The sequence below is a fragment of the Trichomycterus rosablanca genome, chromosome 20 (genome assembly GCF_030014385.1).
Source record: "Trichomycterus rosablanca isolate fTriRos1 chromosome 20, fTriRos1.hap1, whole genome shotgun sequence".
Lineage (NCBI taxonomy): Eukaryota > Metazoa > Chordata > Actinopteri > Siluriformes > Trichomycteridae > Trichomycterus > Trichomycterus rosablanca.
Window position 1 is genome coordinate 20,989,959 of NC_086007.1, and position 27,326 is coordinate 21,017,284.

Genomic DNA, 27,326 nt, shown 5'->3' on the forward strand with positions numbered 1-27,326 from the left:
AAGCAAGGACCAGCCTGTTCTATGACAGCTCCTTCCCCCAGGTCATCTCATATGATCAATGACTACATGATTATCCACATGATTAATCTACACCACGCCCTATACCCACTCACTCAATTATGCACTTTGTTTTACTTTACATACTTAGCATAGCACATAGTTAGTATTTATTACTTTTTTTGCATTGTATATTTAGAATACAAGGGTTATATGAGTGTATAATTAGTGTATAACTTTGCATTTCATGTGTATTTAAACACTCTGAGGGACTACACATTCAAGAATTTCACTCACTTTTTATTTAAATAATAGATTCTATAAAAATATGGATTATTATTAATTATTAATATATGATTCTCTTTTTGTAGAAGTCAGTACGCAGCTACAACAGAGCACAGATCTACTACAAAAACAGCACTGATGTAATTGTGGTCCAGGACACTGGCTTCTCTGGGAGGATCGATATCTCTCAGTTTAAGGAGGGCACACTTCTAACCATTAACAGTATACGAGTCAGTGATGAGCAAGAGTATTTCTGCAAAGTGACCGTGGATGGGAGAAGCGAGGAGGGATCCACTCGACTGCTGGTGTTCAGTAAGATAAAGTAGTAGTATTTGATCCAGAACAGCTATTTCTTAAATTGTCCAGATATATTTTCTTTGTCCACCATTTGTAGGGACAGTGGTAGCCTAGTGGGTAGAACTTTGGGCTATCCATTGAATGGTTGAGAATCCCAGCTCTGCCATGCAGCTACTGTTGGGTCCTTGAGCAAGGCTCTTAACCCCTTCAGTTCCAGGGGCAGCATATATGGGTTATAAACAAAGTGAGTTATTATGAACAGCAATGTGATACTTTTAGGATAACAATGGTGGGAATAGTACAAGTGTCTATGTGGTAGATACTTGTTTCACTATATCCATAATGTGTTTTTTTTCTTTTCATTATTTTTGCATGTTTGCACAGGAATTTTGTAAATGCATTAATCATTTTATTGGTTATTTAAGTAGACAGCAACAACATACTATAAATGCTCGAGTAATTGATGTTGGCCATTTTTTCCTCCTTAGATACCCCATCATTTCCTCAAACTGAAGTAGAACCTTATGCTTCTTCACTCTCCCAGGAGCTGGAACAGGTAACAGAACAATATTTGCAATGGCTGAAAAAGAATGTGAACCTCTGTCTCAATGACTTGAAAGAAACACTGTATTGTGGTATACACAGACTAGGCATAACATTATGACCACTGACATGTGAAGTGAATAACATTGATTATCTTTTCATCATTGCACCTGTTAGTAGGTGGGATATATTAAGCAGCAAGTGAACAGGAAAAATGGGCAAGTGTAAGGATCTGAGCGAGTTTGACAAGGGCCAAAATGTGATGGCTAGACGACTGGGTCAGAGCATCTCCAAAACTGCTCTTGTGGGGTGTTCCCGGTCTGCAGTGGTCAGTATCTATGAAAAGTGGTCCAAGGAAGGAACATTGGTAAACCGGCGAAAGGGTCATGGGCGGCCAAGGCTCATTGATGCACGTGGGGAGCAAAAGCTGGGCCGTGTGGTCCGATCCAACAGACGAGCTACTGTAGCTCAAATTGCTGAAGAAGTTAATGCTGGTTCTGATAGAAAGGTGTCAGAATACACAGTTTGTTACGTATGGGGCTGCATAGCCGCAGACCAGTCAGGGTGCCCATGCTGACCCCTGTCCACCGCTGAAAGCGCCAACAATGGGCATCTGAAGAAGGTAGCCTGACCTCGGGTCCTGCCATCCATGTGGATGTTACTTTGACACGTACCACCTAGCTAAGCATTGTTGCAGACCATGTACACCCACATTTCATGGTAACGCTCTTCCCGGATGGCTGTGGTCCAGTCCAATCCATGGAGGCCCCACCGCGCAACCTAGAGGAGTTAAAGGATCTGCTGCTAGGAGCTTGGTGCCAGATACCACAGCACACCTTCAGGGGTCTAGTGGAGTATATGCCTCGACAGGTTAGGGCTGCTTTGGCAGTAAAAGGGAGACCAACACTATATTAAAAAGGTGATCATAATGTTATGCCTGATTGGCATATATTTACTGACCTTTTTACCTTTGTTACCAAAAATGCCAATAATTCAAATGTAATATGCAAAAAATGGATTTGCTTGTTTAGATGACACATGGATATACCTGTGCAACCCAAGAAAAGCCATATCTTTTCTTAATGTGTTTTGCTTTTCAGATTGCATCCTGTCAGGTCAACGATGCATACCCAGTTCCCAAAATCACATGGTACAAAAACAACAACCCACTAACTGATATAGGCGAAAGTAAGTATAGAAAAGCACAACAGTACATCATACACAACAACAATCTGTCCTCATCTGTTGTGTGCTGATGATAATGAGCTGATGATAATGGTTTGTCTTTCTGTTTTGCATCAGATGTAGATGTAAGGAATAGTGAGACGCAGAATCCCAGTGGTCTGTACACACTAAAGAGTCAACTCCACCTTGTGGTAGTAAAAGAGGACAAGGATGCAGTGTTCTACTGTGAGGTCACCTACTCTGGTCCTAAAGGGGAGAAGATGATGGAATCTAATCCTTTCAACATCACGGTCCACTGTGAGCTTCATCTCCATTAGACGTCCTGATTTCTCTTTAAAGCTTGTGCAAACCCAAACTGTGATCACACAATATGCATCAATTGTATCAGTTATAATTTTTTTTATATTTATTTATGCATTTTCTTCCCTTTTTTTCCAATTTAAGCGTAGCAAATTAGTCTTCCACTGCTGGTGACTGTAATTGCACCCAAAGAGGGTATATTCACCTGTCACATGCTCCCTCCGACCCCTTTTTATTTGCCCATATTTTGATTGGATTCACACTTGACGCCTCACGCATGGAGAGTCACACACTGACCTCCACATTCCTCCACGTATGTACAGGTGCCTTGGTCTACTAACCAGGGTCCTTACACAGCGTCGAAGACCCCACCCTTTTTAGTCCAGTCTTCTGGATCAGCGCTGTGTACGTAGAGACACACCCTCATCAATCAGTGGCATCAATCAGCCAGCAGAGGTTGTAATTGCATTAGTTATGACAAAGACCCTATCCGGCTTAATATTCCACCCCTATCTGAACAACAGGCCAGTCGCCAGCAGGCAGAGCTGAGACTCGATACGATGTATTTGAGATCCCAGCTCTGGTGTTCCAGCGTGTGTTTTTACCTCTGCGCCACCTGAGCGGCCTGAATACCATTCTTATTTAATTAATGTGGACAACCTTATTATAAACTGAGGACAAATATAAGTATTTGAATTAGCGCCAGGATTTTGACTGTAGTATGCCTTGTGGGTCAAAAAAATCTATTCAAGGAGTCAAATTCCTAGTTCTGAGTTGTTTGTTATTTAGGTTTTTTTTTCACCATCAGAAAACATCACCTTCTGTATTTGTGTTCATGTTCTATTGTTTCATTATTGCAGATCCAACAACAACTGTCTCAGTGACCCAGGAATTTCCCAAGGGGCTCATCATAGAAGGTGACCGAGTAGAAATCAGATGCCTGGGAAATGGAAATCCTCAGCCAGACATTAGCTTCCTGAAAAACAATGTAAGGGGACGGTTTACCAAATCTGTAATGCTGTCTGGTTTTACATTTAAGGGTCTTGCTTAGTGGTCCAACAGTGTAAACTCGGCCGTAGTGGGAACGACTTACAGTATCTTACCGATCAGCCATAACATTAAAACCACCTCCTTGTTTGTACACACATTGTCCACTTACCATATAGAAGCACTTTGTAGTTCTACAATTACTGACTGCAGTCCATCTATTTCTCTACATGCTTTGTTAGCCCTCTTTCATGCTGTTCTTCAATAGTCAGGACTTTCCCAGGACCACCACAGAACAGTTCGTCTTTGGCCTTACATCTACAAGGTGGACCAACTAGGTAGGAGTGTCTAATAGAGTGGACAGTGAGTGGATACAGTATTTAAAAACTCCAGCAGCGCTGCTGTGTCTGATCCACTCATACCAGCACAACACACACTAACACACCACCAACATGTCATTGTCACTGCAGTGCTGAGAATGATCCACCACCTAAATAATACCTGCTCTGTCATGGTATGTAGAGAAACAGATGGACTACAGTCAGTAATTGTAGAACTTGAAAGTGCTTCTATATGGTAAGTGGAGCTGATAAAATGGACAGTGAGTGTAGAAACGAGGAGGTGGTTTTATTGTTATAGCTTATCAGTATATTGTCTAAGCAGTAATGGGTTAAATGCCTTGCTCAAGGGCTCAACAGTGGCAACCTGGCAGTGGTGGGGCTGGAACCAGCAGCCTTCTGATTACTGGTCTGGTACCTTAACCACTAGGTTACAGCTGCTCTGTTCAGAGGCAGTAATCAAGTTTGCTTGTCTAGTCCAATTGTATGTGGTTAACTGGTTGATTAAATAACCAATATTAAATAATTATTACAAATATTAGGGTGTACATTTGTTTAGCACCCATCCAATACAATGTCATAAAGTAGTAACAATAAATATTATCTCCATATACACGAATAAATCATAATTACCCATATTATTATGGTTAGTATTAGTAGTATTTTTGTCTGTCAGCACCATTCTGCTTATATGAAGCAATTCATGACCACTAATGCTATGCTATTAACCACAGATCAGACCTCATTGCCAGAGATGGCCATAAATTAGCAACACATGCATGCTCCTAGATGGTAATTAATCTGGGCAAATGTTTCTCCCAAGGACATACAGACAACAGACAACAGCCCTGTCCTGGTCCTGGAGAATGTGACTCGACTGGACAGTGGAACTTACCAGTGCAACTCTCTGGATATGGAAACCCTACTCGAAGCCAGTGGGACTTTGAAACTCATGGTTCATTGTGAGTATGGATGTAGGTGTTAGCTACTGTAGATGCAAATTCATAGTATACATGTAACCGATTGGATGTGAATGTGTTCTTGCAGATTTGGATCCTGTTGTTATCATTCCAGAAAATCCAGAAAGCCTGGATGAAGGACAGGATCTGTCTCTGACCTGCAATGCTCTCTCCTCTCTGTCTACACAGACATTGTGGTCCAAGGTAAACTATAAATATAGTTGTAAATATAGTTGTGGTTACCTGTAAATTGTATGGAGCACTTAAGAATAGCCTGAATAGCCACCCGGCTTGCCTGGGCGGCAACATGAACAACGAGTGGCTGTTGTTCATACAGGGTCGGAGCCAGATAGGGATCTTATAACTGATGCAATTACGACCTCTGCTGGCTGATTGATGGCGCCTGCTATCGAGGAGTCAAGGAATAATGTGTTGATCAGGGTGTGGCTCTCCGTACACAAAGCTGATCTGCATATGAACTCGCCTAGTGCAGGTCATAAAACGTATAACCCTGCCCGCCGACTCAATATGTTTATAGTCAACATATACTGTATGTAGGAATTTTGTGGATCATCTGTGTTGTCACATAGGAGTAAAAGATGATATGATATCAGCAGATACAAATTTATTGGTCTTTACTGTGAAAATCAGTGTCTTATTATAAAATTTATAAATTTCTTAATAAATTTGATAAAACTAGATTGGGATTATTTATGGCACTGTTTGTTTATTTGAATTATTATATTTTATATATTATGGTGTTATAGTTTATCGTATTATCATATTTTATGTATTATGTTATTATATTTTTATTATTATATTGTATATATTATGTTATTACATTTTATTTATTTTGATTATTATATTTTATATATTATGTTATTTTATTTTATTTATTTTGATTATTATATTGTATATATTATGTTATATGTTATTGTTCTTTATTATTATATTTTATATATTATGTTATTATATTTTATTATGTTATTATTATATTTTATTATTAAAATTTTTTTTATTAATATATGTATTTATTATGTTATTATATTATATTATATTATTATATTTTGTATATTATGTTTTTATATTTTGTTATTATATTTTATATATTCATTCATTAATTCATTCATTTTTTTATCCGCTTATCCAATTACAGTCGCAGTGGAACGGGGGGGGGGGGTGTGCTGGAGCCTATCACACCTTTTCAATGGGCACAAGGCACACAGTAACACCCTGGATGGGACGCCAGTCCATTGCAGGGCAGACACACACACACACACACACACACATACACACACCCATTCACTTATAGAGCAATTCAGTGTCTCCAATTAACCTGACTGCATGTTTTTGGACTGTGAGAGGAAACCGGAGCTCTCGGAGGAAACCCACACAGATTTTATTATATTATATTTTTTACATTTTACGTTATTATATTTTTATTATAATATTTTATATATTATGTTATTATTTTGTATTATTTTTATTGTTATATTTTTATATTGTTATTATATTTTCTTCTTTTATTAGTATATTTTATATATCATGTTATTAAATTTTCTTCTTTTTATTATTATATTTTATTTATCGTTATTATATTTTCTTATATTTTTATTATTATATTTTTTCATGCAACCACTTTGCAATAAATAAATAAATAAATAGATAAAAGGCAATCATTTATTATTTTAAATGTATTCTTTTTTTTTATTTACCAGTTTCTTTATTTTTACCTAAACATTGAGAAAGGCACCTAAAAATAGTAGAGTACCCACTCTACCAGTTGCTGCTATTCCCCAGAATTTTTTTCGCTTCTTTGTTATAATTGTTGATATAATTCAGTAGCGAAACTTGAATAAAATATGACAAAACTTTTTTTATCTATACTACAAATAATGACCGCACAATGGCATCTTTGTCGGACAATAGTTTTTGACCTGTTATATTGTTTTTACTAGAAGAATATTAGCCTGCCAACAATGATGGGAAAGGGGGTAGAGCTTTGGGATATCAATTGGAAGATTATGGGTTTAAACCCTCTCTGACCACAGCTTCCAAACAAGCTAAGATATGCAGAGTAAAACATTTTATCGTACTATACATATGACAGTAATGGCATTCAAATAGTCACCTTGTGCTGAGAACATTTGTCTGGATGTGTTTAGGACAATGTGCTACTGGACAATGGACATACGCTGAAATTACACAACGTCTCTATGGATATGGCTGGGACGTATGTTTGTGAAGTTGTGGTAGCTGAGCTGCCAGACTTACGCCAAAAGAACACTGTGGACATCATCGTAAGAGGTAACTTGAGATAACTAGAATCGATGTGATTAATTTTAAGCATTTTTATTAAAGAGATAGTGTAATTGTAATGTAATAATAATTTAGTAAACAGACACCAAGGTAATATGAATAAAACTGTGGAATCATATTTATCTTTTACTAGACTGTCATTTCTGCAGACACATTTATTAGCATAATAAGATATAAATGGAATAATTAACATATGAAGGTTATTTGAAAATGGACTGTTTTGCTAAAAAAACTAAAAGATGATTAGTAAGTGTTTATCACATGAGGGTATGGATAAAGTCTGTTGTACTACTATACACCGATCAGACATAACATTACGACCATCTTCCTAATATTGTGTTGGTCCCCCTTTTGCTGCAAAAACAGCCCTGACCCGTCGAGGCCTGGACTCCACTAGACCCCTGAAGGTGTGCTGTGGTATCTGGCACCAATATGTTAGCAGCAGATCCTTTAACTCCTCTAAGTTGTGAGGTGGTGGAGGAGGAACTCGTTGTTGTGCTTCTCAAACCATTCCTGAACCATTATTGCTTTGTGGCAGGGTGTATTATCCTGCTGAAAGAGGCCACAGCCATCAGGGAATATTGTTTCCATGAAAAGGTGTACATGGTCTGCAACAATGCTTAGGTAGGTGGTACGTGTCAAAGTAACATCCACATGGATGACAGGGCCCAAGGTTTCCCAGCAGAACATTGCCCAACGCATCACACTGCCTCCCTCCGCCGGCTTGCCTTTTTCCCATAGTGCATCCTGGTGCCATGTGTTCCCCAGGTAAGCGACGCACACGCACCCGGCCATCCACGTGATGTAAAAGAAAACGTGATTCATCAGACCAGGTCACCTTCATTCATTGCTCTGTGGTCCAGTTCTGATGCTCATGTGCCATTGTTGGCGCTTTTGAAGGTGGACTGGGGGCAGGATGGGCACCCGGACTGGTCTGCGTCTATGCAGCCCCATGCGCATTAACTTCTTCTGTAATTTGAGCTACAGTAGCTCATCTGTACGGGCATACGGGCCAGCCTTCGCTCCCCACGTGCAACAATGAGCCTTGGCCGCCCATGACCCTTTCGCCGGTTTACCACTGTTTCTTCATTGGACCACTTTTGATAGATACTGACCACTGCAGACCGGGAACACCCCACAAGAGCTGGAGGTTTGGAGATGCTCTGACCCAGTCGTCTAGCCATCACAATTTGGCCCTTGTCAAACTCGCTCAAATCCTTACGCTCGCCCATTTTTCCTGCTTCTAACACATCAACTATGAGGATAAAATGTTCACTTGCTGCCTAATATATCCCACCCACTAACAGGTGCCGTGATGAAGAAATAATCAGTGTTATTCACTTCACCTGTCAGTGGTCATAATGTTATGCCTGGTCGGTGTAGTTAACTACATGTCTAAACTACATGTCTCCTTTATCCCCAGGAAAGCCCATGATCATAGATGGGGTGACCGTAATTCTTGGAGATGATGAATCATTTAATGTGAGCTGTAGAGCAAAAGGACATCCACCTCCTGTCATCCAATGGAATATCAGCGATGAGCAGGTATTGTACCCTAACAAAGGTGAACCATATTTTGGTTGGCTGTAGGACCTTCTCGATGACTGTAGGGCAGTATAGGGATGGAACTTGGGTCTACGTCCCAATCTCCCAACCAAGGTCCTTACACAACGTTGACACCCATTTACCTATAGGGCAATTCAGTGTCTCCAATTAAACTGACTGCATGTTTTTGGACTGTGGGAGGAAACCGGAGCTCCCGCAGGAAACCCACACAGACACAGGGAGAACATGCAAACTCCACACAGAAAGGACCCGGACCGCCACCTAGCTAATTTTGTAGTCAGTTGAGATAAATTGTATTGAACCTTACTTGTCTAACCCCTAAAATATGTGTTGTTTAGACTCCTTTAGAAGAGTGGCAAATCTTAACAGACGACTACATTCTCAGCATTATTTCCATCAGCACCAAATCTGACATCGTAGCTTCTTGTACAGCCGTAAATGATCTGGGCGCAGATGAAGCATCGCTTCACATTAAAACCAGTGAGTTTGTTTCCATCTCTTCAAAACCTTGACAGTAATTGACCATAATTTCTAAAGGTAGTTTTAATTTTTACAATAGATTTTTTAGATCATTTTACTCATTTTAAAACACTGGAGTTGACTTTTTTCTAGGCCAACTGACACAAACAACGACTAGCACTACATCAACCAGTACGAAGGGTAAGTCACATGGTTCCTGATAACATCCAGCTGTTAACTACAGTACCAAACAGTTATATACTTAATTATGTCAGATTGTCTGTTTTAGTCATAGTAAAGCACATGAGACATAAATAAATCTTCAGAACTTTTGCAAAAGTTTAGTCGCATGCAACTTCCATTCAATTTGTTAATAATTAAGACCTAACTTCCTTTAAACTCCCTGTCAAAGTGGCAGAAGGATGTGTAGTCTAATAGCACTAGAGTGGAACGTTTTGGCTTGAACTCTAACATTATAGAGATGCTTTTAGTAGCAGGGAATCATCCACATAATGAAAAAGAGGGGCCACTCAGGTGACGCAGTGGTAAAAACACACGCTGGAACCAGAGCTGAGATCTCGAATACATCGTATCGAATTGGCCTGTTGTTCAGATCTCTCTCAGACTAGTGCGATTACGACCTCTGCTGGCTGGTTGTGACACCTGCACGGAGATGGGAAAGGAGTGTGAGAGGGTGTGGCTCTCCGTACACAGCGCTGTACTGCACTGCACTCGTCAAGTGTAGGTAATAAGATGTTCGATTGCTGTGCACGTGTCGGAGGGGGCGTGGAGCAGCCTCGTCCTCCCCAATCAGGAGCGGGGACCAGCATTAGTGAGAGGATGATTGACGGGCAGAAATGGGATGCGCTAAAGTGGGAGAAAAAGAAGGAAAAAAAGAGGCACCCAGGTGGCACAGCTGGACATTCTGTTAGCGCACCAGTACTGGGAACTCTCCGAGTTGGAATCTCAGCTCTGCTACCGTTGGCCGTGCGTGCAGCAGACTAAATTGGCCACTTGTCTACTGGGTGGGAAAAGACCAGACTAATAAGATGCACTACATAAAAAAATAGGCAAAATACTGCCTGTATACCCTAGTACACTACAGCTGAGATTTAGGGTTTGAATCTCAACTGTGCTATTGAATAGTTGGGCGTCTACACAGATTTGATTGGCTCTGTCTGGGGTAGGAAGAGGAGGCCCGAACAGCTTAGCTATTTTCAGTGCATCAGTAAGGGCATCCGGTGTAAAAACTGTGCCAAATTAGGCTGACACTGATGTCAGTAACGCGTTACTTAGTAATGCATTACTCTAATCTGACCACATTTTTCAGTAACAAGTAATCTAACAAGTTACTATTTCCAAACCAGTAATCAGATTAAAGTTACTTATCCAAGTTACTGTGCGTTACTATTTTTGCGTCTCGGAGAGTGACGTCTGGCCTATGCGACAATTAAGTCACGAGCTGCGTCCGGAATCGCATACTTACAGAGTATGCACTAGATTGGAGGAAGTATGCACTACTCGGCCGGTAAAGAAGTACATACTTTCAGTACAGAAGTGTGCAGTATACACACAACATCGCTACGTACTACACGTGTGGACGTGATGACGTAATATCACCATAGTTACAGACTCATTACAAACCCCACTCGCCAAAATTTTGGATATTTATCGTCTTTTTGTTATTTATTTGTCTCTAAAAATTTTATTTTATTTATCTTACTTACACTTGTGAACAGAGGACTCCGTTTTCCGCTATCTTTCTTGTTTCTTATTCCGCTTCAATCGCCTACGCAGCTCCAGTTGCATTATGGCAGCTGCTGAATGTAACTAATAAAGTAACTTGTAATCTAACTAAGTTACTTTTAAATTCAAGTAATCAATAAAGTAACTAAGTTACTTTTTAAAGGTAACTATGCTATCACTGCATATGTACCAGAATGATCGGCTGTGGCGATCCTAAATATGGAAGCAGTCAAATGAAAAAAAAACGTTCTGTTGATAGATCCGATGACAAAGGAAAAATACTTAATTAGAACCAAAGTTGTATTCCTCTTTAAAGCAAAGGTCAATGTACCTTATTTAGCCTAAACTGTAAATGCTTAGTAAATGTGATTATGAAAGACGAACATGTCTAAGTATCATAGCTCACTCACTCACTTTCTTAACCGCTTATCCAATCAGGGTCACGGAAAGGGGGAAGGGGGTGCTGGAGCCTATCCCAGCTTTTTAATGGGCGCAGGGCAGGCACACAGTAACACCCTGGACGGGGCGCCAGTCCATCGCAGGGCAGACACACATACACACACCCATTCACCTATAGCGCAATTCACGCAGAGTCTGGGAGAACATGCAAACTCCGCACAGAAGGACCCGGACCGGACCTTCCTGCTGTGAGGCGACAGTGCTACCCACTGAGCCAGTATCATAGCTTGTGTTATTAATTTAGCAAAATCTACTTACACTATTAACATACTAATAAAGAAATTCAGTTCATTCTCACAACAATCCAGACACTCGATCTATCTGGAACCGAGTGTTTCATGCTTGTTGGTGGTTACTGGAGCCTCACATTGAACGTATGTTTGCACACAGATGGGATTTAGCGTAACAGGAGAAAGCAGTTGATGGCCAGAGTGCTCTTATACAGTTTCCAGATTCCTATTAGCTTCCTGTACAGCTATTCATCAGGCTGGCAGAACTCTCTCTCTCTCTCTCTCTCTCTCTCTCTCTCTCTCTCTCTCTCTCTCTCTCTCTCTCTCTCTCTCTCATAGAACAACAGAGAACAATTAGATTAAGCTATTATAGCAGGAAGTCATCAGAGCAGCCTCTGGTTAGCATGTCTTGTTTGGTTAATTATAACTGAGTACCTCACTGTGTGTAATCTAAACCTCTGTTATTTTAGCACCAGGAACAGTCAACCCCCAGAAGAAAATCAAAAAAGGTTTGTCTGGTTTCGCTAGCTTCAGTAGAGGCTAGATAGATGTCATGCCTGCTCTTTCTTTACTGCTGTGCCTGACTGTGCATGCTACACCTACTGTACATCAATGCCATCCCATTCTGAAGAATGATACAAGCTGTTTTCCAACACTACTGATAAGGAAGGGCAAAGGAATTTACCTAGCACCCCATGTAAAACACAAAACTGACTAACTCAGATTAAAGGAGCAAGATATCAGGTGACGCAGCGGGTGCCGAGATTTTGAACTCGGTTTGAAACTCTTGTGGGCGCCATCTAGCGAGCATAATTGGCAGTGCCTGCAGCAGACAATTTTTCTGCTAGGGTGGGATGACTGGACTATGTTGGTGGGGTCTTAAAAAACGCTAAGGACCCTGATTGGCAGATAGAGAGGCGCCTGTGCAAAGGGTTCCGAAAGGGCTGCGCACGGGTCGTCGGAGGTGTGAGCAACAATATACCCGCCTACTGATGGGACAGTGTTAGCCTAGTGGGTTGAGAGTTCGAATCCCAGCTCTGCCATGCAGCCACTGCTCTAACCCTCTATGCAGAAAATGGGTATATATTAATAGGAGACAGAGATGGACTGCAGGCAGGCCAGTTAAGCACATGCACACTGTGTCTACAAAGCCACACTGTTGTGTGTGCAGAATAAGTCCTGGCTATGTCTTAAATATGTCTTAAATAATCATGGACCTCCCTGATTGCAGCATATCGTATGTCTCTCTAAAATGCCAATATGCACCTCCTTGTTAATATGCTGTTAATATAAAAAGCTGGTGAGCATCAAGCATTTCTACACATGCACTGACATAGTAATAATATAAATAATAACAATAATTATTATTATTATAAATACAATGCTATTGTTAAGCTGTACTGCCCATGCCTTCCCAGCTACCAGCTAGCTCCTGTTTTCCCCAATATGTGGATTTAGCATTCTAAACAAATCATTCTGAGAGGTGGTGTGACAGGTACAGTGTGAGCACCCAAATGTGTTGGGCACCATACCAAACAAGTGTTTCAGACATGCTGTGAGCTTTTTCATTGTAATAGATTATACTGATTATAATCCTAGTCTTTTATTTGCATGTGCATGCTTGTATTTTCTTTGGGTTGACAACACCTCTGTATCAGACACTGCCTGTACATTATATCCATTTCACCATCGATGAAACAGCTGCTTATTACTCCATTTTAGGATGACTATGTTTTGACTATGAATTGAAATTTAAATCATGCATCATGCCTTCACAGCTGCTGAGCAACACATCCTTCTCACCATTTTTACAATATGCTTCCTGTGACATCAGTGCCATTGTTTCTCTCATTTCATCCATCCATCTCATCGCTGGCTGTCCTGTTTCCTGTTTTACCTCCAACACTTCAAAGCATAATGGTCTTTTCCAATGAATTGGTTCTTTTCATTATGTGTCCAGAATAAAAGAGCTTCAGTTTGGTTATCTGGGCTTTGAGTGGGAGGTTTGATTTGGTCAAGGATCCATTTGTAGGTCTTGTTTTGCCGAGTGCCAGTCTGACTGCTGGATCCTTAGTTGGTGGCAACACAAAGTAGAGAGGAGAACTGGATCTAGGCAGTTAGCAGACGCCTTTTATCCAAAGCGACTTACAATACAGTGACTGTATACAGCCTGAGCAATTGAGGGTTAAGGGCCTTGCTTAAGGGGGTGGGGCGTGAACCAGCAACCTTCTGATTACTAGTCCAGTACCTTAACCACTAGGCTATGACTTGCCCCAGTTATACAATATAGTTAAGCTGATTTAGGGACATAGACAGGAAACAACTTTTGAGTTGTAGTTGGATAGTATTGTGGCTACAGTAGGAAATAGGCCAATGTGTTGATTAAAGGCAGTTAAATACAACCCCAAATCAGACAAAGTTGGGACAGTATGGAAAATCCAAATTAAATTAAATTAAATTACATTTACTTAGTCTTTTATTTCATTGTAGACAGTTTGAACTCAAGATATTTCATGGTTTTTTTCTGGTCAGCTTCATTTCATTTGGTAATATACCTTCATAAATAATCAAATAAAAAGTTGGGAGGGTAAAGCATTTACCACTTTGTAATGTTGCCATTACTTCTCATAACACTTAAAAGACGTTTTGGCACCAAGAATACCAAACGAGAAAGTGTTTCAAGTGTTTTTTGACCACAGTGTGATGGTCCATCCTAGATGCCTCAGAGCCCAGAGAAGTCGACACCGCTTCTGTACATTGTTAACATAAGGCTTCTTTTTCTGCACAGTAGTTGTAGGTGGCATTTGTGCATGTAACTCCATATTGTAGTACAAAGGTTTGCCAAAGTAATCCCTTGTCCATGTGGTTATGTCAGCTATTGTTGAGTGGCGGTTGGGAGACCGGAGATCACAGGTGTTCAGCTTAAGCTTGAGCCCTTTGCCTTTACGCACTGAAATTCCTCCCGATTCCTTGAATCGTTTAATGATATTATGCACTGTAGATGGAGAAATATGCAAATCTTTTCCAATCTTTCTTTGAGGTACATTGTTTTTAATCATTTTAATAATTTTCTCACACATTTGTTGACAAACTGGAGATCCTCTGATCATTTTTGCTCATCAAAGACTCAGCCTTTCCTGGGTGCTGCTGTTGTACCAAACACCTGTTGACATCACTTGTTTGAAATCACGTTATTATTTAGTGTTTTTTTTCCACCTAATTTCTAGCCCTAAATTGTCGCCGTCCCAACTTTTTGGAACGTGTTGCAAATCTGAAATGCAGAAATTTAGGTATATTAACAAATGAAATGAAGTTGACCATACTGTCTGCAATGAAATGAAAGTCAAAGTAAATGTAGGACATTTTTATTTGCATTTTTCATACTGTCCTTACTTTTTTTTCTGATTTGGGGTTAGAAAAGCTACAGAAATTAGTCATGAAATAAATTTGAGCATCAATTAGACAGATTATTTTAATATTGACATTAAAGTCATTCAGGGTGGGTTATTTTTACCTTTAAATGATGATTTGAACACGGATTATGAGCTGTTACCTGGATTTTGCTGGATTTTGGCTATTCTCTTAGGCTGTTTGAATCGTGAAGTGGACCTTTCCTTGCATCATATTATGTTTGTCTTAAAAGCATGCTTATGATTTGATTTTTTAAGTTTTATTTATGTTTTTTTTCATGCCACCAGGAAGCAATGGAGTCATCATTGCAGTCATCATCATTTTCATATTGTTGCTGGCCATTCTGGGTGCTGTGCTGTACTTCCTCTACAAAAAAGGCAGGATCCCATGTGGGCGATCAGGGAAACAAGATCTGTATGTTTTTATTTTTTATAAATAGCCAAAATTGGCAAAAACAATGCAGCATGAGAAATTAATGCAGCTCATTCCTTACATGTTTAGGACGAAGGAGAAGGTCAGTAGCGATGACATTGTTGTGGAGATGAAGAACAGTAAATCGGAGGAAGCAGTTCTTCTACAGGGAGTCAACGGTGATAAAAAGATTTCCAACGATCAGGTGCTGATTTAAACACTTTATTTTATAGCAATGCAACATTGTTTCAGGATGAGAGGGTGTGAGCAGAATGGATCATTTTTAATTTAATTGGAATGGTTTTACTAATCCATTTTTCTGTCAATATGTACCTATTTTAAAACAATCTAGTCACACCATAATATATCAACAAAACATTTGTCTACTTTTATGTTTTAACCTACTCATAGTCAGTATAGGCATGTTTTTCTCAGATCTAGGGTTTTTATCTTGACATTCTAGTGAATGATGAATCGGCAGCTCTAAATTTTCCTTGGGTGTGAGTAAATTAGTGAATATACTGATTAGCCATACCATTTAAACCACCTCCTTGTTTCTACACTCACTGTCCATTTTATCAGCTCCACTTACCATATTGAAGCACTTTGTAGTTCTACAATTACTGACTGTAGTCCATCTGTTTCTCTGCATGCTTTGTTAGCCCCCTTTCATGCTGTTCTTCAGTGGTCAGGAATTTCCCAGGACCACTACAGAGCAGGTATTATTTAGGTGGTGGATCACTCTCAGCACTGCAGTGACACTGACATGGTGGTGGTGTGTTAGTGTGTGTTGTGCTGGTATGAGTGGATAAGACACAGCAGTGCTTGTGGAGTTTTTAAATACAGCACTGTCACTGCTGGACTGAGAATAGTCCACCAACCAAAAATACCCAACTCACAGCGCAATTGCTTAGACAGTATACTGTCACAGTACTGTAAGTTGCTTTGGATAAAAGCGTCTGCTAAATGCAGAAAATGTAAATGTACTTGGACCTTAAAAGTACAGAAGTTGAGTTACTAGTACATTCAAACAAACTGATATCTAGGGGTTGAATAGTGTTGATTGCAACTGTATCAACAGATGTCAAGGCAAAAACTTCAATGTTAGGAGTTTTACAATGATGCATTAATACAGTATGACAATGTTTACCTTGATGACAATGGCTTTGTGTTTGTGATCTTTTCAGTGAGTTGAAGCATGAAGACTGCACAGACACACAGGACAGCCCACTAGCATTTTCCATGTTGCTACTCAGTGGGAAGTCTCAGAAAAAGAGGACTTGAGCCTCCTCCCTACTCAACTGCCATCAATAAATGATCTTCCCGTAAGCTGAGACAGTCCTGCAGTTGCATTGATTTTGTATTCTGTCCACTCGATCATTTCGGCCTCTAATGTTAAACTTTTTATTTTTGATTATATTTTTTTCTCCATGTTAGGTTCATTGTAAGAATTACTTTTTCTTTCTCTTTAGGTAATGTATACTGTATATACATACTGTACATATGTAGGTATTTAAATAGTTCAGACCAACAAAAACCTATGTGTAATTTAAGCATTTTCCCACTGCATATTGTTGAAGTACCTTTGGTATCAGGACGTTAGAACTGTGCTTTTTAACTGGCCGTATGTCCAGTTCTGCTAGCAATGGTACTTGGCCGAATTTGCCATCAGCAGGAACTGCTCATGTGTGAAATGTTGAATTGTTCATTCATTCATTCATTCATTGTCTGTTTTAACATCACATTATCCTGGTCAGCGTTGCGATGGGTCTGATTTATTGGGCAAAAGCCAGGAACTACCCCAGACAGGTCACCAGTCCATCACAAGGCATACTTTCACACTTAGGGCAGTTTTTAGTAGCTCTAGTTGGCCAGACTGCATGTTTTTAGACTTGACTTGGAGAAAACCAGGAAAAGACCCTAAGAGTCCAGCAGGGGAATCAAACCAAGGACCTTCTTACTGTAAGCATGGCTGGATTACTGACCGGGCCAGTGGGACCAGCGCCCAGGGGCCCTTGAGGTCAGGGGGCCCCGGGGGGGCCCTGGCCCAAAACATTTTGCGATGCCTATCAACATTTATGATACAATAAATACAACTCTTTGCTCAGGGGCCCAGACTATCCTTAATCCGTCCTTGACTGTAAGGCGAAAGTGCTACCCATAGTAAAAATGGTCAACCAAATCATGATCAAACAAATAAACTAATTCAATTTTTCAGTAGGACTATGGAGTTAAATAACTACAGCAACATCATTCCACTAGAGCACGTGTCAAAACCCAACCCGCCACGTCATTCCATGTGGCCCGTGAGAGCTTAAAAGACGTATGACTGTCTATGATTGTATAAATGCAATGTAAATTTGTACATCAACTGCATCTCCCACAATGCATGCCGATTTTTTGGAGCCGCAAAGTTTGTGACCGCCACTAGATGGCAGTGTTTCCACATCAGTGTTTAACTGAGGCGGTTTTCCAACAAGTGATGTTGAGAAATATTTACAAATAATCCCAAAATGTACAAGAAGAGAAAGTTGAAGCAGAACGAGGAAATGTAATGAAAGATGGGAAGGTGAGGGCCACCATAATGCAGATGAGTTTAACACCGCTGCACTTGTCTGCTCTGAAATTTATAACATTTTGATACCTTAGGTGCCCTGGTGGCGCAGTGGGATATTCCGCTAGCACACCACCGCCGAGATTCGGAGCATAATTGGCAGTGCCTGCAGCAGACACGGTTCCGCTAGGGCGGGATGACCGGACTATGTGGGTGGGGTCTTCAAACGCTGTGTAAGGACCCTGATTGGCAGATAGAGAGGCGCCTGTGCAGAGTGCATAGGTGAAAAAGGGCTCGCAGGTCGGAGGAGGCGTGAGCAGCAATATATTCCTCTCGACTGTGATGGATTGGCAGTCTGTTTAGGGTGGATTTCTGCTTTCTCGTGTTTCTTGGGGGATTATAGACCCAACACAGTTCTAATTATGGTGGAGATAATTAAAAAAATCAAGCTAAATTAATTCATACCTTCATTTAAAACATTAAGCAGACACTTTTATCCAAAGTGACTTGAGGATTAAGGGTAATTTGGGGTGGTGGGGCTTAAACTGGCAGCCTTTTTTACTACTAGTCCAGTACCGAGAGCTCACTGATCACTTTTCTTTGTAAGTTATTGTCATTGTGGTGAACTGTAATAACATTATATTTTATATTTAAAGTTTTATGATATGACTGTTCTGCTTTTATATTCGAACCCCAAGTATTGTTGGCTCCTGTTTAGGTCAGCTCTTTTTTTAAGTGCAGTGGGAAAATGGCCTTTGTGAACGAATTCCTCGCTCGATCAATATTCGGAGGTGGAAGCTCCACTGAAAAGCCTTCATTAAATGTCCGAGTACAGCTTTGCCCTTACTCACCGCCTCGTCGTAGTCTGTGCACTGAAACACTGAGAGCTCAGCTCACAGTACCGTTACTACTGCCTGATCAACACTGTAGATGCTTCAGCTACCACCTCCACCACATGCCAAGGCCTCTCGATTGCAAGTGTTTGAGATAAAACAAAGGTTTCTTCATCTATCGAGAATATTTTTTTAAATGTAGACTGTTCTGAAATAAATACCTTATGCTTAAAAATGCTCATGCTGAGTATTTATGTACAATGCATAGCCAAACGAATGTCAACACATGAACCTGAGCTTGTTGAAGTTCTCATTCCAAAACCTTGAGCTTAGTATAGAGTTCTGTCCTGGCAATTCACAAGATTTAGACTCTGTGTCTGTGGGAATTTGTTCTCATTATGCAATCTCATTATGCAAGTTGTTCAGTTGGGTTGAGGCCAGGGCTCTGAACACAACTCATCAAACATTGGGTTAGAAAGAATGTGTACATACTTTTGGTCGTATAGTGTATACCCACTGGGTGAAGAACATGTAAAAGTATGTAGACTTATTTTTACTTTTAATATTTTTAATAACAAACCAATATTAAAGTTATGCTAAATGACAACAGCACAAAAATATATCCCTTTTATACAGTATACAGTGTATCACAAAAGTGTGTACACCCCTCACATTTCTGCAGATATTTAAGTATATCTTTTCATGGGACAACACTGACAAAATGACACTTTGACACAATGAAAAGTAGTCTGTGTGCAGCTTATATAACAGTGTAAATTTATTCTTCCCTCAAAATAACTCAATATACAGCCATTAATGTCTAAACCACCGGCAACAAAAGTGAGTACACCCCTAAGAGACTACACCCCTAAATGTCCAAATTGAGCACTGCTTGTCATTTTCCCTCCAAAATGTCATGTGATTTGTTAGTGTTACTAGGTCTCAGGTGTGCATAGGGAGCAGGTGTGTTCAATTTAGTAGTACAGCTCTCACACTCTCTCATACTGGTCACTGAAAGTTCCAACATGGCACCTCATGGCAAAGAACTCTCTGAGGATCTTCAAAGACGAATTGTTGCGCTACATGAAGATGGCCAAGGCTACAAGAAGATTGCCAACACCCTGAAACTGAGCTGCAGCACAGTGGCCAAGATCATCCAGCGTTTTAAAAGAGCAGGGTCCACTCAGAACAGACCTCGCGTTGGTCGTCCAAAGAAGCTGAGTGCACGTGCTCAGCGTCACATCCAACTGCTGTCTTTGAAAGATAGGCGCAGGAGTGCTGTCAGCATTGCTGCAGAGATTGAAAAGGTGGGGGGTCAGCCTGTCAGTGCTCAGACCATACGCCGCACACTACATCAAATTGGTCTGCATGGCTGTCACCCCAGAAGGAAGCCTCTTCTGAAGTCTCTACACAAGAAAGCCCGCAAACAGTTTGCTGAAGACATGTCAACAAAGGACATGGATTACTGGAACCATGTCCTATAGTCTGATGAGACCAAGATTAATTTGTTTGGTTCAGATGGTCTCAAGCATGTGTGGCGGCAATCAGGTGAGGAGTACAAAGATAAGTGTGTCATGCCTACAGTCAAGCATGGTGGTGGGAATGCCATGGTCTGGGGCTGCATGAGTGCAGCAGGTGTTGGGGAGTTACATTTCATTGAGGGACACATGAACTCCAATATGTACTGTGAAATACTGAAGCAGAGCATGATCCCCTCCCTCCGGAAACTGGGTCGCAGGGCAGTGTTCCAGCCTGATAATGACCCCAAACACACCTCTAAGACGACCACTGCTTTATTGAAGAGGCTGAGGGTAAAGGTGATGGACTGGCCAAGCATGTCTCCAGACCTAAACCCAATAGAACATCTTTGGGGCATCCTCAAGCGGAAGGTGGAGGAGCGCAAAGTCTCGAATATCCGCCAGCTCCGTGATGTCGTCATGGAGGAGTGGAAAAGCATTCCAGTGGCAACCTGTGAAGCTCTGGTAAACTCCATGCCCAGGAGAGTTAAGGCAGTTCTGGGAAATAATGGTGGCCACACAAAATATTGACACTTCAGGAACTTTCACTAAGGGGTGTACTCACTTTTGTTGCCGGTGGTTTAGACATTAATGGCTGTATATTGAGTTATTTTGAGGGAAGAATAAATTTACACTGTTATATAAGCTGCACACAGACTACTTTTCATTGTGTCAAAGTGTCATTTTGTCAGTGTTGTCCCATGAAAAGATATACTTAAATATCTGCAGAAATGTGAGGGGTGTACTCACTTTTGTGATACACTGTATATATACGTATATATATATATATATTCTTTATGCATTTTCTTTATCCAATTGCCTGATTGCGTCACGCTTCCTCTCCACCAATGCCGATCCCTGCTCTGATTGAGGGGAACGAAGCTAACCCACGCCCCCTCCGACACATGGGCAGCATGCTGTGTGCATCTTATCACCTACACTTTGATGAGTGCAGTGCAGCAGACACACCCTGAGAGCACTCTTTTCTCATCTCTGTGCAGGTACCATCAATCAGCCAGCAGAGGTCGTAATTGCACCAGTCATGAGAAAGAGACCCCATTCGGCTTAGTCCCGCCCAAATCTGAACGACAGGCCAATGGTTGTTCATGTGGCCGCTCATCCTTAGCCGGCAGGCAGAGCTGAGATTCGATACAATGTATTCGAGATCCCAGCTCTGGTTCCAGCTACCCACCGAGCCACCGTGCTGCCCCGGTAAAGTTACTATATATATATATACAGTATATATATATATACAGGGGTTGGACAAAATAACTGAAACACCTGGTTTTAGACCACAATAATTTATTAGTATGGTGTAGGGCCTCCTTTTGCGGCCAATACAGCGTCAATTCGTCTTGGAAATGACATATACAAGTCCTGCACAGTGGTCAGAGGGATTTTAAGCCATTCTTCTTGCAGGATAGTGGCCAGGTCACTACGTGATGCTGGTGGAGGAAAACGTTTCCTGACTCGCTTCTCCAAAACACCCCAAAGTGGCTCAATAATATTTAGATCTGGTGACTGTGCAGGCCATGGGAGATGTTCAACTTCACTTTCATGTTCATCAAACCAATCTTTCACCTGTCTTGCTGTGTGTATTGGTGCATTGTCATCCTGATACACGGCACCGCCATTGGATGCACATGGTCCTCCAGAATGGTTCGGTAGTCCTTGGCAGTGACGCGCCCATCTAGCACAAGTATTGGGCCAAGGGAATGCCATGATATGGCAGCCCAAACCATCACTGATCCACCCCCATGCTTCACTCTGGGCATGCAACAGTCTGGGTGGTACGCTTCTTTGGGGCTTCTCCACACCGTAACTCTCCCGGATGTGGGGAAAACAGTAAAGGTGGACTCATCAGAGAACAATACATGTTTCACATTGTCCACAGCCCAAGATTTGCGCTCCTTGCACTATTGAAACCGACGTTTGGCATTGGCACGAGTGACCAAAGGTTTGGCTATAGCAGCCCGGCCGTGTATATTGACCCTGTGGAGCTCCCGACGGACAGTTCTGGTGGAAACAGGAGAGTTGAGGTGCACATTTAATTCTGCCGTGATTTGGGCAGCCGTGGTTTTATGTTTTTTGGATACAATCCGGGTTAGCACCCGAACATCCCTTTCAGACAGCTTCCTCTTGCGTCCACAGTTAATCCTGTTGGATGTGGTTTGTCCTTCTTGGTGGTATGCTGACATTACCCTGGATACCGTGGCTCTTGATACATCACAAAGACTTGCTGTCTTGGTCACAGATGCGCCAGCAAGACGTGCACCAACAATTTATCCTCTTTTAAACTCTGGTATGTCACCCATAATGTTGTGTGCATTGCAATATTTTGAGCAAAACTGTGCTCTTACCCTGCTAATTGAACCTTCACACTCTGCTCTTACTGGTGCAATGTGCAATTAATGAAGATTGGCCACCAGACTGGTCCAATTTAGCCATGAAACCTCCCACACTAAAATGACAGGTGTTTCAGTTATTTTGTCCAACCCCTGTATATTATAATGCTACGCTGATGTGAAGAGAAAGAAGTCTGGTCCTGCATGGCAGGAAATAACCTTATAGAGTCTGTGATTAAATGCATTAGTGTATAAAATGTTAGTAAATCAAATTCAAAATGATTCAGTAAGCCAATATCATCCTTAAAGCTGTTATTAAGCGCCTTGCACCCCCAATTACATTCCCTACGATCTGCTGCCATCTATTTTAATATATTCAAATTATTAACTGACCTACAAACCTTTCTCCAGATTTTTAGCGCATCCAATTTTACCCAATTGCCTTATGCTTCTTCTCTACTGGTGCTGACCCCCGCCCTAACTGAGGAGAGCAAACTGACACACGCCCCCTCAGACACGTGTGCAGTAGCCGACTGCATCTTTTCACCCGCATGAGGCGAGTTCATATACACGGAGAGCCACACCCTGATCAACGCATTTTTCCTCTACTCTGTGCAGACAGCATCAACCAGCCAGCAGAGGTTGTAATTGCATCAGTAATGAAGTTCCTATTTGGATGGCAGAGCTGAGATTCGATACGATGTATTCGAAATCCCAGCTCTGGTGTGCTGGCGTAGTTTGGGCTGGATGTGAAATTTATTTAAACAATAAAACATTATTTGTAATTCCACTTTGACCTGTATTTAAAGGAAATCATAAACTAAACAAAATAAATAAACTGTTATATGAAAGTAGGAGGAGAATGTACAAATGCCAGCTTTCTGTTTTCTTGGCATTTTAAATACAGGCCCAATTTTTTTGGAATTAATAAGATGTGTCAGTGCTAAAACGTTTAGTTTAGAATGAAGGCTTATTAAACAAGCCACATATTTATAGAGACCTTATCCTAACCTTTTCCTATCTTATGACCAGCCCCACTGGCTCAGTCTGAAATTTTGATGCAATCTTTCAGGTGGGGGGCCTGTGGGGGAACTCCTTACTTCTTATATTTATCCATGAGCCATTGCTGCTGGCCCTTATCAAACAATAACACAAAAGGTTTACTCCCTGTCGCTATTTATAGACTGCCTTTCGGTAATTTGTGATTTCTGTGGGCGGGTGTGAAATGCTTAGTGGTTTGAAAGATGTCATGTAATTTCTGCAATAATGACCCATACATGGACCTCCTTCACTTTGCAACACATTAGACAAACCAATATGGGAAGCATTATGGTCAGCAGAGGACCAGTTAAGACTTCAATGTTACAATATTATATACTTCTTTATTGTTTTCTTATGCTACTTAATTAGTGGAGAGAACTTATGAGCAGTAATAATAAAGAGAGGTTTAGTGTTTCTATGTCGTTATTTTAATACATTCACAATTACTCAGCCCCCCCGAGCTATAACACAAGTTTAAAAGTGAAACACAGATACATGCAGACGCTTTTAGGGTGGATTTGATGGTTATTTCACACAAATGCAGATTGCTGGCTGACTGATGACGCCTGCACAGGGCTGAGGAATACTCGTGTAGGTGAAAAATGCACTATTTGTACTGACTGTGCGTACTGGAGGGGGCGCATGTCAGTTGAGAGACGTCCTCAGTCAGCGGAGAAGGGTCAAATCAGTATAGAGGACGCATTCAGGGTAATTGGACACGACTAGACTGGGGGATAAAAATTGGGGGTAAAAGAGGGGGGGGGGGGGGGGATACAAAGCAGCAGTCGCATGCGTTGAGTTTAAGGGTATGAATTTCTTGACGAAGGGTGTTGGGTTACAAAGATTTTGAGTTTAGGGGATGTTGAGTTACAAGGTACCAGTGTATTAGCTATATTTCACACCTACTTCTATTTTTTTTATTAAGATTTGTAGGTCACATAATAATTTAAATATAATAAAATAGATCACAGCAGATCATAAGTAGAAAAATTAGGGGGTGCACAGAGCTTAATAACAGCTTCAGGAATTACATTAGCTTACAATTACTGAACTGTTTTAAATGTGATTTACTAACATTATATACGGTAAATAAATTTAATCAGATCAGAGACTATATAAGGTTATTTCTCACCATCAGACTTATTTCTCATCACATTAGCATAGCATTACAGTAATCTAACTTTTAACTGAGTGGAACACAGTCATCCCATGTGCTGGATGGACAACATACCTACTCCAGCAAACCATAATTAAATTGCTAAATGTGCCACAATGACTGTTTCACTTCCAGTTTTTACTCTCATCATGATCATGCATACTTCTGAAGCTGATGGATGGTAAGTTGTGTGGCAGTGGATATACACAGAAAGTATTATTATTATTTCGTAAAACATACACTGATCAGCCATAACATTAAAACCACCTCCTTGTTTCTACACTCACTGTCCAATTTATCAGCTTCACTGACCATATAGAAGCACTTTGTAATTCTACAATTACTGACTGTAGTCCATCTGTTTCTCTACATACCTTTTTGGCCTGCTTTCACCCTGTTCTTCAATGGTCAGGACCCCCACAGGACCACTACAGAGCAGGTATTATTTAGGTGGTGGATCATTCTCAACACTGCAGTGACACTGACATGGTGGTGGTGTGTTAGTGTGTGTTGTGCTGGTATGCGTGGATCAGACACAGCAGCGCTGCTGAAGTTTTTAAATACCGTGTCCACTCACTGTCCACTCTATTAGACACTCCTACCTAGTTGGTCCACCTTGTAGATGTAAAGTCAGACACGATCGCTCAGGTATTGCTGCTGTTTGAGTTGGTCATCTTCTAGACCTTCATCAGTGGTCACAGGACGCTGCCCACGGGGCGCTGTTGGCTGGATATATTTTTGGTTGGTGGACTATTCTCAGTCCAGCAGTGACAGTGAGGTGTTTTAAAAATTCCATCAGCATTGCGGCATCTTATCCACTAACACACCACCACCATGTCAGTGTCACTGCAGTGCTGAGAATGATCCACCACCCAAATAATACCTGCTCTGCAGTGGTCCTGACCATTAAAGAACGGCATGAAAGGGGGCTATTAAAGCATGCAGAGAAACAGATGGACTACAGTCAGTAATTGTAGAACTACAAAGTGCTTCTATATGGTAAGTGGAGCTGATAAAATGGACAGTGAGTGTAGAAACAACACTCATGGCTGATTGGTGTATACATTGAGGTTATAAATGTTGTAATCTAGGCATGGGTGTAGTTGGAACCCCTGCTTCACCCCGCCATGTCAACTCTCAAATCAAGGACTGAAAAAACCTTTGTGCAATTAAAGTACCTTTAATTACAGACTGAGAGCATTCTCTTTTTGTACTATTCATTTAATGAAACAGTATAGCACTGTTGATACTTCCAACACGATATGAAAATCAGCAAGGGAGAAGGGTCCTGAAATACTCATCGCAAAATGAGACAAAAGCGACCTCTCGTGGCCAAAACAGAGAAGTTCCAGTCAACAGTTATTCAGCATGATGCCACTGTAAAAAGCTTTAAAAGCATTTAGTAACAACAAGCTGTGAGAAAATCTAACAGGTCACTTACTCAAGGTTATCACTCACTCATTCACAAGGCCTTATTCTGGGCAGCAGAACAATACGAACATATGGCACTGCTCACAGTATTATTCACATCAGTACAAATAAAAATGAAAAAACAAACAAAAATAAAATTCTGACATGTACAGGAATGCAAAATGAAATCAAACATTGCCTTACACATATTCTATATATAAGTAGCTATACAATTGGTTTTAAAGTGACAGTATCTGAGCACGAACTGATACTGTGTGAAATATTGTAACAGACACAACACACACCCACACACATGCACTTCATAATAGATATGGACAATACAGTAATCAGAAAAACATCAATCAGTGCAGAAAACAAAGCTTTACTACTTCACATGGTGCAATGAAAAATACTTAACATCAGCTGTTTATACAAAATACAAACAAACAAACTCAAGCATTTTATTAAGGTTACCTGTCAGACGATTTCATCCTGGTTAAAAGATGTACCTACACGCTCTGTATTGTGGAGTACCTGCTATGCCAGAGCAGTGTTTTTATTTTATAAAGAATAAATAATATTTTAATACAGTGGTATTCAAACTGCATGCAGGGTAAAATTGCTTGAATTGACAAACCCTATAAACTCTTAATTACTCAAAATAAATCCTACCCAAATGTTCAACAGAGAAATCTCAAGACAGTATTGTTATGGGAATTACATTTTAAAGGCATTGTGAATCTGGCGCCATCTGGTGGTTTAATTCGGAATTCTGCAGTTTTAAAATGCATGTGTTTTTAGCGCCATCTGGTGGTTTAAAATGGAATTCTGCATGATTAAAAAAGCATTTGTGTTTTAGCGCCATCTGATGGTATAATGTGGAATTCTGCGTTATTTAATGTATTTGTGTTTTTACTGCCATCTGGTAGTTTAATTTTGAATTCTGCATTATTTAATGTATTTGTGTTTTAAGCGCCA

The 27,326-nt window shown here is 40.7% G+C and overlaps 1 protein-coding gene across 2 annotated transcripts in view; it reads left to right on the forward strand.

Moving 5' to 3' along the window:
* Window positions 1-16,826, forward strand: part of mcamb (melanoma cell adhesion molecule b) — a 53,027-nt gene extending 36,201 nt beyond the window's left edge. Inside the window, exons 3-17 of one of the 2 annotated variants that reach the window (XM_063016837.1) lie at window positions 369-594; window positions 1,068-1,135; window positions 2,223-2,310; window positions 2,425-2,604; window positions 3,468-3,595; window positions 4,756-4,894; window positions 4,980-5,095; window positions 7,057-7,198; window positions 8,634-8,755; window positions 9,115-9,256; window positions 9,389-9,436; window positions 12,141-12,179; window positions 15,369-15,495; window positions 15,583-15,697; window positions 16,680-16,826. In XM_063016837.1, coding sequence (XP_062872907.1) covers window positions 369-594; window positions 1,068-1,135; window positions 2,223-2,310; window positions 2,425-2,604; window positions 3,468-3,595; window positions 4,756-4,894; window positions 4,980-5,095; window positions 7,057-7,198; window positions 8,634-8,755; window positions 9,115-9,256; window positions 9,389-9,436; window positions 12,141-12,179; window positions 15,369-15,495; window positions 15,583-15,697; window positions 16,680-16,682 — 1,683 coding nt within the window. In that variant the 3' untranslated portion in view covers window positions 16,683-16,826. The remainder of the gene's footprint in view (window positions 1-368; window positions 595-1,067; window positions 1,136-2,222; window positions 2,311-2,424; window positions 2,605-3,467; window positions 3,596-4,755; window positions 4,895-4,979; window positions 5,096-7,056; window positions 7,199-8,633; window positions 8,756-9,114; window positions 9,257-9,388; window positions 9,437-12,140; window positions 12,180-15,368; window positions 15,496-15,582; window positions 15,698-16,679) is intronic. The other variant, XM_063016838.1, reaches the window with a different exon arrangement.
* Window positions 16,827-27,326: the final 10,500 nt, after the last annotated feature.